Genomic DNA, 12,362 nt, shown 5'->3' with positions numbered 1-12,362 from the left:
TCGGAGTCCGTCCTGCCGGAGTGGACCATCAGAGAGTTCAAGATCACCTCGGTACTGATCCCCTCTTCCTGTTTATCCTGACGGATAGTTTTTATTTACACATAAACAACAACAATGGAATCAGAAGATGAGCTCATTGTTCCAGCTCGATCGCTATTCAAGATGTGGTCTATTTAGATTAGATTTGACTTTATTAATCCCACAGCAGGGAAATTTCTTTGTTACAGCAGACCACAAAAATTACACACAAAATTATTTCCCTTTAAGATAAAGATAATATACTATATACAACAAATTAAGTGAAGAATGTGCAGAAAAGAAAAAAGAAAACTACAACACGTTCAGGTTTTTCTGGTGTTTGGTATTTAGTGTTTTTATATTGTAATTTATTGCATTTTTGATTACTTTTTAAGCACTAAACCATGGGGGAAAGTTCACATTTTTAAGGATTAGGATTAGGGTTGCAAAATTCCGGGAATTTTCAAAGTTGGAAACTTTCCATGGGAGTAAATGGGAATTAACGGGGAAAAAAACAGGAATTTACTAAATTAAAAAATAAAATAAATACGTATTTTTTTGACAATATTTAACTCAACATTCATGTTTTTGTTGTTCAGTAAAATAATTAAAACTTGATAAAGTTCTACTTACGAATAAATCTGTTGAATTGTCATATTTTTATTTTTAATATTTCCTTAATTCCCCAGCCTAACTCCCCATGGAAAATTTCTGGAAATTAACCGGAAATTTTCCACCCTTTGCAACCCTGATTGTGATTCAATATGATAGTTTTTGATATATTTGTTTATTTTTTTTTAAACACTGAAGCATAGGAAGAATCATATATTTCTATAGACTTTTATTTTGGAAATTCTCTAATATACTATGCCATAAAAATGTATAAAAATCTCCCAATTTACAATTTAATGGTATTTTCTTAAAAAATTAAATAAATCATAGAAATGTCATATCATAGTATAAGATGAAATGTATCAAAAAAAGTCAAAAGTGTGCAATTTAATGGTATTTTCTTTAAATAAAAAAAGACAAAAACATAAAAATGTCATATTAAAGTACGAGATGAAATGTATCAACAACAAAAAATCTAATAGTAGTATGTCATAAAATTAGTCAAAAATGTGCAATTTAATAGTATTTTTTATTTATAAGGCACATAGATAACACTTTGTATAAAAGTAATCCAATTAATCCTATTTCCAAACATTATTTTGTATAAACTCTTTGTTAACACCTTACACTTTTAAACCATCTCCTGTTTTCTGTGTCTTTCTTGGACTTTGTTTCTTATTGAAACTAATATAACAGCACATGACTCACAGATTACCACAATAAAAGTGTTCACTTCTCTCCTCCTCCGCACAGACTAAAAATAAACCGGTTAAATTTAAACTCTATTCATTTAGGCTTTTAAAAGTACTGAAGTAAACTGATTTTTATTTCCTGGATGTGTGTTGACAGGAGAGCGGCTGCAGCTACCCTCGAGTGCTGCGTCACTTCCACTACACGGTGTGGCCCGACCACGGCGTCCCCGAGACCACCCAGTCCCTCATCCAGTTCGTCAGGACCGTCCGGGACTACGTGGACCGCTCGCCCAGCACCGGCGCCACCGTGGTCCACTGCAGGTATGTGTGTAAAGAGACCACTGAGTCACTGAAGTTATATTAAAGCAGAGATGTTTAACCCTTTATCGGACGAAGAACCGTATTTGGTAACTTCAGCGGATATCCAAAATAAGAATATTACGAGAAAAAAGCTGCAAATTTACTAGATTAAAGTGGCAGATCTACAAGAAAAAAAGTCGCAGATTTAAGAGATTTAAAGTGGCAAATCTGCGCGAAAAAAGTCGCAAGTTCACGAGATTTAAAGTGGCAAATCTACAAGAAAAAAAATTGGAGATTTAAGAGATTTAAAGTGGCAAATCTGCGCGAAAAAAGTCGCAGATTTACGAGATTTAAAGTGGCAAATCTACAAGAAAAAAAATTGGAGATTTAAGAGATTTAAAGTGGCAAATCTACAAGAAAAAAAATTGGAGATTTAAGAGATTTAAAGTGGCAAATCTCCGTGGAAAAAAGTCACAGATTTACGAGAAAGAAGTGGGAAAAAAAGCAACTTTTTTTCTTGCAGATTCAACACTTTAAATCTTATAAATCTGCGACTTTTTTGCGCAGATTTGCCACTTTAAATCTCGTAAATCTGCGACTTTTTTCGCGCAGATTTGCCACTTTAAATCTCTTAAATCTGCAACTTTTTTTCTTGTAGATTTGCCACTTTAATGTAGTAAATTTGCAACTCTTTTCTCGACCCCATTTAGATATCCACTGAAGTTACCAAATATAGTTCTTCGCCTGATAAAGGGTTAAAGCAGAGATGTTTAACCCTTTATCGGGCGAAGAACTATATTTGGTAACTTCAGTGGATATCAAGATGGGGCCCCCATGTCTCTCTGTGAGGTCGTAGAACCACATGAATTTATAATATTTAGAGAAAAAAGTTGCATATTTACTAGATTAAAGTGGCAAATCTACAAGAAAAAGAGTCGCAGATTTAAGAGATTCAAAGTGGCAAATCTGTGTGAAAAAAATCGCAGATTTGTTCTGACTTTTTGGACTTTTTCATCATCTCAAAATATGCTGCTTTTTGTTATTTATGGTAAAAGCCACCCTACTACATGTATCATCAGGCTATAACAAGACCATTTTGAGAGTATCGGGGCATTAAAAAATGTTGTAACTTTTTCCCGTATGACTTTTTGTCAAATTTTGGACATCTCAAAATATGGTGTTTTTTGTTATTTCTGGAAAAGCCACCCTACTACATGTATCAACAGGCGATAAGACCATTTTGAGAGTATCGGGGAATTAAAAAATGTTGTGATTTTTTCACCAAAAAAATCGCCATGCTAGAGTATGACTTTTTTTTTGTCAAATTTTGGACCTCTCAAAATATGGTGTTTTTTAAAACATTTTTTGGAAAAGCTACCCTATTACACGTATCAACATGCTATAATAAGACCATACTAGGAGTATCGGGTATTTAAAAATGTTGCGACTTTTCCCCCAAAAAATGTCGACTTTTTTTTTTAAATTCTAATTTTGGACATATGAAAATGTGATGTTTTTATATTTCTGGAAAAGCCACCCACTACATTTATCAACAGAAAATAATGAGAAAAAAGTTGCAGATTTACGAGAAAAACTTTTTTTCTCGTAGATTCACCACTTTAAATCTCATAAATCTGCGCATGTTTTTTTTTTTACACATTCTGGCTGTATGGAATATCCTCAAATATTCTCTAGGGTTGAAATTTGGAATTTGAAAGTATTTCAATGAGTGCCCTATTAAGGGTTAAGCCTTTTTGATGTCAGTATTTGCTGCTTTACGGTTGACTCTGTGTGTGTGTGTGTGTGTGTGTGTGTGTGTTAGTGCTGGTGTTGGGCGGACCGGGACCTTCATCGCTCTGGATCGGGTTCTGCAGCAGCTGGACTCTAAAGGAACCGTGGACCTGTACGGCTGCGTGTTCGACCTCCGCCTGCACCGCCAGCACATGGTCCAGACTGAGGTAACGAGCTTCTCGTTACATTTAAATATTCAATAAAAACAAGAGTTAAACACCAGTAACAGGGTTTATGCAGGAAGTTATATTTAATACCCTCTAAAAGACCTTTTGAAATGTATGGAAAGGGTTTTAAAAAGGTTTTAGTTCTGGATGAGAAGAAGGTGAAAAAAAAGGTCACAATGTGGCGTCCAAACTTCATAAACATGTAATAATATAATATGATATCCATAATCATGTCAAAGCAAAATAGTCATAGTAAAAAAATCATACAATAGTATGTCGTCCAAAATCACGTTAAAAAGTCATAGTATTGTAAGTCGTCCAAAATCACGTAAAAAAGTCATCGTATTGTAAGTCGTCCAAAATCACGTAAAAAAGTCATAGTATTGTAAATCGTCCAAAATCACGTAAAAAAGTCATCGTATTGTATGTCGTCCAAAATCACGTAAAAAAGTCATCGTATTGTATGTCGTCCAAAATCACGTAAAAAAGTCATAGTATTGTAAGTCGTCCAAAATCACGTAAAAAAGTCATCGTATTGTATGTCGTCCAAAATCACGTAAAAAGTCAAAGCATTGTTAGTCGTCCAAAATCACGTAAAAAGTCAAAGCATTGTTAGTCGTCCAAAATCACGTAAAAAAGGCATGGTATTTATTGTATGTCGTCTAAAATGCAATAAAAAAGTCATAGTATTCGGTGTAGTTCAAAATCACATAAAAAAGTCACGGTATCATATTTCGTCCCAAATCACGTAAAAAAGTCATAGTATTGTATGTTGTCCAAAATCACGTAAAAAAAGTATTGTATCGTATCTCGTCCAAAATGTGTTAAAAAGTTATCGTATCGTATGTCTCTCAAAATCACCTTAAACAGTCATAGTATGTTGTTTAAAAATCACGTAAAATAGTCGTAGTACTGTATGTCGTCCAAAATGCGATAAAAAAGTCAACGTATCATATGTTGTCTAAAATGCGATAGAAAAAGTCATAATATAGTCTCACAATCATATGTCAAAATCAAATCAAAAATAAAAAGACATCCTATTTTGGATTTTGGACAAAATACAAAACTATGACTTCTTTTTTTTTTTTACGTGATTTTGAACGACATACGATACTATGACTTTTTTATCGCATTTTGAAAGACATATGATGCTATGACTTTTTTTACATGATTTTGAACAACATACTATTTATTACTTTTTTTATCGCATTTTGGACGACATACGATACTATTATAATATTATACTAGGTTTTTTTTTATCCCATTTTGGATGAGATTTGGACATATATGATACAGTTTACTTTAAGTTGCTCATTCCACTTTTTCCAACTGATTTCCTTATATCACGTGTGTGTGTTGCAGTGCCAGTATGCCTTCCTGCACCAGAGCGTTCGTGACGTCCTGAGAGCCAAGAAACATCGCAGCGAGCAGGAGAACCCTCTCTACCCCATCTACGAAAACTTCAACCCCGAGTACTGCCGCGGTGAGACTCTCAACATAAAAAACTTCATGCTACAGTAGATTTTAGAACAAAAACTCTCTTGTTTTTACCATTATCTGCATTGAAACAGTTTCTACTGATCTTATAACTTTATTTTTTTTTTTTTTGTCTCCCCTCAGATTTCATCTACACCGGACGCTGAACACGAGGAACATTAGCTTCACATTACAGGGACGAAACAGCAATGTGTGAAAATAAGAACACATAAATGATAGAAAAATGTACTTATTGTTTGTGTTAATCTGTGTATCCCTGCTTTAAGTTCATATCAGTGTTACAACTTTAATGCCAACAAAACCACAGAAGATAAACTGAAGCTGTAAACAATCTGTGACTCCAGTTTAAACACAGAGAAGATATTTTTTGCTGGTGTTACACAGACGTTTGTAAAAGAATCAGATTTTAATGAATGTGGCTTCTGATTTTCTGAAGTGCTGGAGGGTTACACGGGTTGATCTCAGGTCGCTGGTTATTATTAAAGATGTATGTTTTCAAATCTGATGTTTAGCTCAAACTGACGGATCCCAGGGAAGGAAAGAGCCATCTGTTTGTTTCTGTTAGTTCTCACTCTGCTCCATATAAGCTGTTTATTTAAAACCTTACACATATTGCTGTATGTAAATATTGGTGTACTCTTTTTTTATATATGAATATGATTATATACTGTATGTCGACAATTTCTATGCTGTATAATATTATTTACATTTATATCTCATTTAATGCAATAATCTGTAACCTGCTGTATTCAGACTTTCAGTGACTGTTACATTATAAAAATATAAATGCACATTATTTCACGTAATGAACTTAAAAAAAAAGTCTGAATACGAAGCAGGAACTTCACCTCCCCTCTTTTATAAAAATGAATTCATAAATGACTGAATGTTTTTCTCCCAGTTGTAAGCTAAACTCCACTTTGTTGTTAAAATATTTGAGAAATTTGTTACATTGAATGTCTAAATTCATCTGAAAAGTTCACATTTGCAATTACAAAATTATTAAATATTATATTATATAAATATTTCTTGGTGATTTATTTCTGTTTGATGCGACTGCTGCAGGACTTTAAGACTATGATGAGACAATTTTGAAAGTGTCTGGGAATTTAAAAATGTTCTGACTTTTTGGACTTTCATCAAATTTCGGACATTTCAAGAGATTGTGTTTTTGTGTTATTTCTGGGAAGCCAGCCTTCTTCATGTATCAACAGGTGATAATAAAACCATTTTGAGAGTATCGGAGCATTTGAAAATTTTGCAGCGTTTTCACACAAAAAATGTCATGGCAAAAAGGCCATGACTTTTTTTCATTCTTCAAATTTTGGTTATCTCAAAATATGGTGTTTTTTTTGTTATTTCTGCAAAATTTCGACATGCTATAGTATGACTTTTTTTGTTTATGTCAAGAGAGGGTGTTATTTCTGGAAAATCCACCCTACTACATGTATCAACAGGCTATTATAAGACCATTTTGAGAGTATGGGGGCATTGAAAAATTTAATGATTTTTTTTTTTAACCAAAAAAATCGACATGTTGTAGTATGACTTTTTTTAAAACTTCAAATTTTGGACTCCTCAATATGGTGTTTTTTTGTTATTTCTCGAAAAGCCACCCTCCTACATGTATCAAAACACCATAATAAGACCATTTTGAGAGTATCGGAGCATTTAAAATTTTTATGTCTTTCACCAAAAAAACAAAATGATATAGTATGACTTTTTTAAATTTTGAACATCTCAAAATGTTTTGTTTTTTTCGTGGAATTATTGGAAAAGCCACCCTACTACATGTATCAACAGACTATGATAAGACCATTTTGAGAGTATCGGAGCATTTAAAATTTTTTAGACTTTTTCACCAAAATTTTCGACAATTTTCGTATGACTTTTTTTTCAAACTTCAAATTTTTGACTTCTTAAAATATGGTATTTTTTTTGCAATTTTTGGAAAAGCCACCCTACTACATTTAACAACAGACTATGATAAGACCATTTTGAGAGTATCGGGGCATTTAAAAATTTTGAGACTTTTTCACCAAAATTTTCGACATGCCTTTTATGACTTTTTTTTCAAACTTCAAATTTTGGATTTCTCAAAATATGGTATTTTTTTTGCGATTTCTGGAAAAAACACCCTACTACACACATCATCAGACTATAATAAGACCATTTTGAGAGTATAGGGGCATTAAAACATTTTATGACTTTTTAACAAAAAAAATCCATAGATTCAAAATTCAAAATCTCAAAATATGGTGTTTTGGAATATTTTTTGTGTTGTTGACTGAACGAAACAATACATTTTAATGAGCCACTTTGGTCACTGATAAACTGACAAAGCCTTGTGAAGGCTAAACAATAAATTGATTTATTAGAATATTGAAGAGAATAATCAGTAATGAGAATGATAATCGGCTGCAGCCTGCTTCATCCAGAAATGTTTCTATCCATTATTCTGAGGAAAAACCACAAATTGAAAAGAGTTAAAGCTCACTAACTTTGTTGGTTCCACGTCTAAAACCAATGTGTTCAGATATGCATCATGACAGAGCAGAAACTTCCCCTTTATTGATAACAAACACTCACAGAATAATAATTTCCATCTAAAAGCTTCTCGGCCATTTCAAACCCTCATTACAGCTAAAAGTTTTCAAATGGGATTGAAACATCGTCTGCACTGGAACCTCAAAGATGAAATTGATATCGATCTCCTAATGTGACTGCCAGTAAAAAAAAAAAGAGAAGAAAAAAGCATTTCCTGATAATATCTAACAATCCTTTAAGAGTGGGGACTTTCATAACTTTGTGTAACCATGGTGATTAAATCTGTCCCCACAAACTTCACAAACACCGTGCAAGAAAAATACTACAGTATGTCCACAGATATGAAGAGAACACCATATTTTATTGTCATGTCAGAGTTTGTTTATTTATTTAAGACAATAATGAAAGAGTGAGCATGTAAATGGACCTTCTCTGTTCAGAAATCACAGGCTGCTAAGCAAGGTTATAATAGTTTTGGATTTTTCATTAGTTTTAGTTTTAATTTCGTTGTCAATTTTTCTTTTCAAATTCAGTTAGTTTTAGCTAGTTTTCAGAGTGAGTTCATTAGTTTTAATTAGTTTTTATTTTTTGGAAAATGCTTAGTTTTAGTTTAGTTTTTATTAGTTTTAATGTTAGTTTTAGTTTTTTAGTAATGGGGTATTTGTTGGCTGCCAGATTCAAAAAAGTCAAAATAAATGTTTCTCTTATCCATCTCAGCCCCAATAAGTTTATTAAGTCATAAAACCAGATAGATTAAATAGATTTAATATCAACCAAAAGAATAACGTATGAAAAAAGTTGACAAAAACAATAACTAAGGACGTTTTCACTATAATTTTAGTTAGTTTTAGTTAGTTTTGTAACCACAAAATACAGTTTCAGTTAGTTATCGTTTTTTAAAAAACTCTCGTTTTTACTTTTATTTCAGTTAACGAAAATGTTTTTTCAATTCTAGTTTTTGTTATTTCGTTAATTAACTATAATAACCTTGCTGCTCAGCAGTTAGCTGTAACCACCTCCCAGAAAAGGATGCCTAACTTACTTTTACACAGAGTTTTATAATGTAAATGTGCGACTATCTGATTAAAACTGTTGGGGCAGCACCATGGTTTAGACTCAGCCCGCCCATTTCGTTAGCACACAGGCTAGTCCTAGCCTCTTGGTGCTTCAGCTTCCAGTCACCGCCCTGTGGAAGGAAAAAAGCTAACAGCACACTTAAAGTATGTCAGAAAATTAAAAAAGACGTATATGACAGAAATGTGTCATGGTGTAGTCTGTCTGCACTGTTTTACGGTAAAAAAAACCCCCCCAAAACTGGCAGCTGTGGTTGCCAGAACTTTACAGTGCAAGTTTTTTGTGATATTACGGTAAAATTATATTAGCACTGTTGATTGCCATTTTATTCCATATTTTACCATAAAAAAAAAAAACGTTTTTCGATGAAAAGAAACGCTGTTCTGCCATATAATTGACAAGAAAATACTTTATAAATGCTGCATAAATTAAAGATTTTACCATTAAATATTACAGTATATTTCTGTTAGAGATATGGTGTTTAGTACATTTAACAGTGAGAAAAAGTATTTTTACAAAAAATAAAGGCAAAAATGATGGCTTGTATATATTTTACAGTATATTTTTGCTAGGCTATAAACAGTGCCAGAGTATTTTACAGTGGAGTAATGTATTTAAAAAAAATAAAAAATACTGTTTTAGCTGATATATACATTTACGGTGTTTCATTGTTACTGAAACTGAATTAAACCATTTATCATTTTACGTCTTTTACTGTCATGTTTTAGCAGTTTTTCACCATAAAATCTACATTTTTTTTTTACATTTTTTTTTTACAGTGTGTGATTAAATCTCTCCGTGGCCTCCACAGACAAAAACAGGCAAGAAAACGAAACTTTTGTCTACTCTGCATGTGTGAAACTTGTGATTTCCATATTGATCTGGGGCAGGCCGAGGCCGGGCAGAACTGGGTCACCCAGATCCAGATCCAGCAGCTCTGAGGGGCCTCAGCAGAGCCGAGGAGTCCCTGTCAGAGGGCCGGCTGAGCCTCCGTCCCCGGGGACCGAACCTCCGGCTCAGCCGCCTCATCGCTCCGTCCTGGCAGAGATTCATAGGAGACAAAGTTAGAACCAGCCGACGTCCCGCGAGCTTCAACCGTCCTGACAGAACAAACAGCCAGACAGCTTCAGAGAACCAGAGAACCAGAGAACCAGCCTGGAGCTCCAGGAGAACCAGCTGGCCTGGATGGAACATTTCACATAGAAAATGCTCTGGTCAATGTCATAATAATAATAATAATAATAATAATAATAATAATAATAATAATAATAATAATAATAATATATTCATTTGTTTTATTAATGTTGCCAATTTTTCTCTGTACTGTTTTAGTCTTGTTATTGTTACTGCCATTGTTGTTTAATTATTGTTCTTATTTGTAATTGTTTTATTGTTGTTTATTATTACTGCCATTGCTGTTTTATTATGACTGTTTTATTTTTAATTGTTTATTGTAAGGTGAACTTGAGAGTCCTGAAAGGCGCCTATAAATAAAATGCATTATTATTATTTTTATTATTATTATTATTTATTTTTTAATTATTATTTTTTTTAATTATTATTATTATATTACCAATGTCAATGCAAATCCCACAATTAACACAATTTCACGTGATGCAACAAATATAGAAACAGATATGCAAATACAATTTCTATAATAGCAAAAATTTGTTGGATTTTGAAAATTAAGAAAGAAAAAAACACAGCAGAATAATGTGCTGATCACAAGAATTGGAGGGGCTTTTATTTTGAAAAAGCAGACTCTTGCTGAGCTTGCTGTTGAGCCACAATTTTCTCTTTTATTCTTCTAAACTACTAAGAAAAATGTACTTTGTGAGGCTTTTATTTTTGAAAAACTGCGATGTCCTGGGTTACCTGTTCACAATAATAGCGATGTTGTGGGGCGTTTATTTTGAAAATGCAGCCTAATCCCGAGTTTTCACTTTAAACACCTTTTATCTTGAATACCAGTCTTGTTCTTCGTTTCTTGTTGCGCCACAATTAAATCTACTAAACTAAAAAGATAAAGTTTGTGGGGCTTCTCCTGCATTTCCCGTTGAGACACTGTGGACTCATGCTTTTATTCTTTTAAACTACTGAGATATTAAGATTAATTTATTAATCCCACAATGGGGAAATTCAAACTCTGCATTTAAGACGTCCTTTTTGAACACACCATGTTGAGAAGCAGTGGGCAGCACATCTCTGTGAGGGGTTAGGAGCCTTGCTCAAGGGCACTTCAGTCTGTGACCTGTCAGTCCTGGACTGAACCGGCAACCCTCTGATCCCTAACCTCTAGGCCACGGACTGCCCAAAAGGGGTAATTCCCATACCGGGAGTCGAACCCGGGCCGCCTGGGTGAAAACCAGGAATCCTAACCGCTAGACCATATGGGATAGTTACTGTGGCAGGCTTTTATTTTGAAAAACAGCCTTGTACTGGGTTTCCTCTTCAAATACAGTAGCCCTTCAGGCATTTTTTTTATATTTATTTTGTTGGGCTTTTATTATATTGGTCCATATTTACTTAGCGGGGCTTTTAATTTAGAAACACTGCCTTGTTTCAGGTTCCCTGTTCATAATTATAACATTGTTATGTGGCTTGTATTCTGAAAATGCAACCTTATCCCAAGTTTCCTGTTAAGCACAGTTTCCTCTTAGACCTCATTCGACAACAGTCAAGAAATGGTCACAGATGCTGTAGAATAGTGTGTTAATCGTGTTGATGGTACAGTATGTCCAAATATATATATATAAAACACCTTTATGTTATGTTTTGTTATGTCAAAAAAATGAAATAACCCAAAACGTCATAGTACAATATGTCGAAAAATATCCAAAAATTGTCATTAAAAAAAAGCATAATAAACCAAAAAGCGGTCAGTTTGTCCAAAATACCAAACTGTGACTAACAGTATAAATGACTTCCTGTCGCTTTACACATGAAACTTTCAAAATAAGAGCACAGTGTGTTAACAGAATCCACTGCAGAATTTACAAGAAGACTGTCAAAATAAGATGCCTCATAAACATAAAAGAACCAGAAAATATGAACATTTATTCTCCTTTACAATAATTAATTAATTAAGATCGGTGTATATGATGGAATAGTGGCATAAGAATCTGTAAGAGGCCACTAAATTTGAGCTTTTATAGAAAAAAAATTCTCCCCCCTAGCAACTATTTCCCAGCCTGGCTGGCTGCTCCGTGTCCTAGTGGAAAGCTGTTAACAGCAACTTAAAATGTCACAGTCGGACAGAAATAAGGTTCTATAAACAGCATCTCCGACTGTGAAAAATGTTATGTGAGGTGTTTGCTCTCATTTAGCTCTCAAAGTGCACAAGATTGATGCATTTTACTTATAAATGTACAAAACTTTCTCCTCTCAATCCTTCGGGGACACTGGATTATATAGATTATATATAGCCGTGAAAAACAAGGCCACAGTGAGTAAGATGTGACAACTGGAACTGCAAAAATAAAAGCTTAAATATGCACTAAAAATCAAAGCAGATCCTCTTGTTCCGACATCGACCGAGGCTCCAAAAATGCAGCAATTTAGACTTATTGATCGTCAATAAAAAACTCTTGTGTTAACAAATTGCTGCAGAGTTCTGCTCTCAGAGTTTAAATTGTTGTATTGATTAAAAACAGCAGCAGGGGAA

General features: G+C 33.6%; 1 protein-coding gene and 1 non-coding gene across 2 annotated transcripts in view; one reads left to right on the top strand and one right to left on the bottom strand.

The window, feature by feature from the left end:
- The window catches only part of LOC131960665 (receptor-type tyrosine-protein phosphatase beta-like), a 47,412-nt gene extending 41,438 nt beyond the window's left edge, over positions 1 to 5,974 (top strand). Inside the window, exons 36-40 of the mRNA XM_059325926.1 lie at positions 1 to 51; positions 1,480 to 1,643; positions 3,445 to 3,580; positions 4,943 to 5,063; positions 5,201 to 5,974. The exon at positions 1 to 51 is cut by the window's left edge and continues 72 nt beyond it. Coding sequence (XP_059181909.1) covers positions 1 to 51; positions 1,480 to 1,643; positions 3,445 to 3,580; positions 4,943 to 5,063; positions 5,201 to 5,223 — 495 coding nt within the window. The 3' untranslated portion in view covers positions 5,224 to 5,974. The remainder of the gene's footprint in view (positions 52 to 1,479; positions 1,644 to 3,444; positions 3,581 to 4,942; positions 5,064 to 5,200) is intronic.
- A 5,048-nt stretch (positions 5,975 to 11,022) lies between these two features.
- On the bottom strand, positions 11,023 to 11,094 carry trnae-uuc (transfer RNA glutamic acid (anticodon UUC)). Its single transcript has one exon. It is a non-coding gene; the product is annotated as a tRNA-Glu (tRNA).
- Between the last annotated feature and the right edge of the window lie 1,268 nt (positions 11,095 to 12,362).

The sequence above is a fragment of the Centropristis striata genome, chromosome 22 (genome assembly GCF_030273125.1).
Source record: "Centropristis striata isolate RG_2023a ecotype Rhode Island chromosome 22, C.striata_1.0, whole genome shotgun sequence".
Taxonomy (NCBI): Eukaryota; Metazoa; Chordata; class Actinopteri; order Perciformes; family Serranidae; genus Centropristis; species Centropristis striata.
The sequence above is the reverse complement of the archived record's forward strand: the minus strand, read 5'-3'. Positions and strand labels throughout refer to the sequence as shown.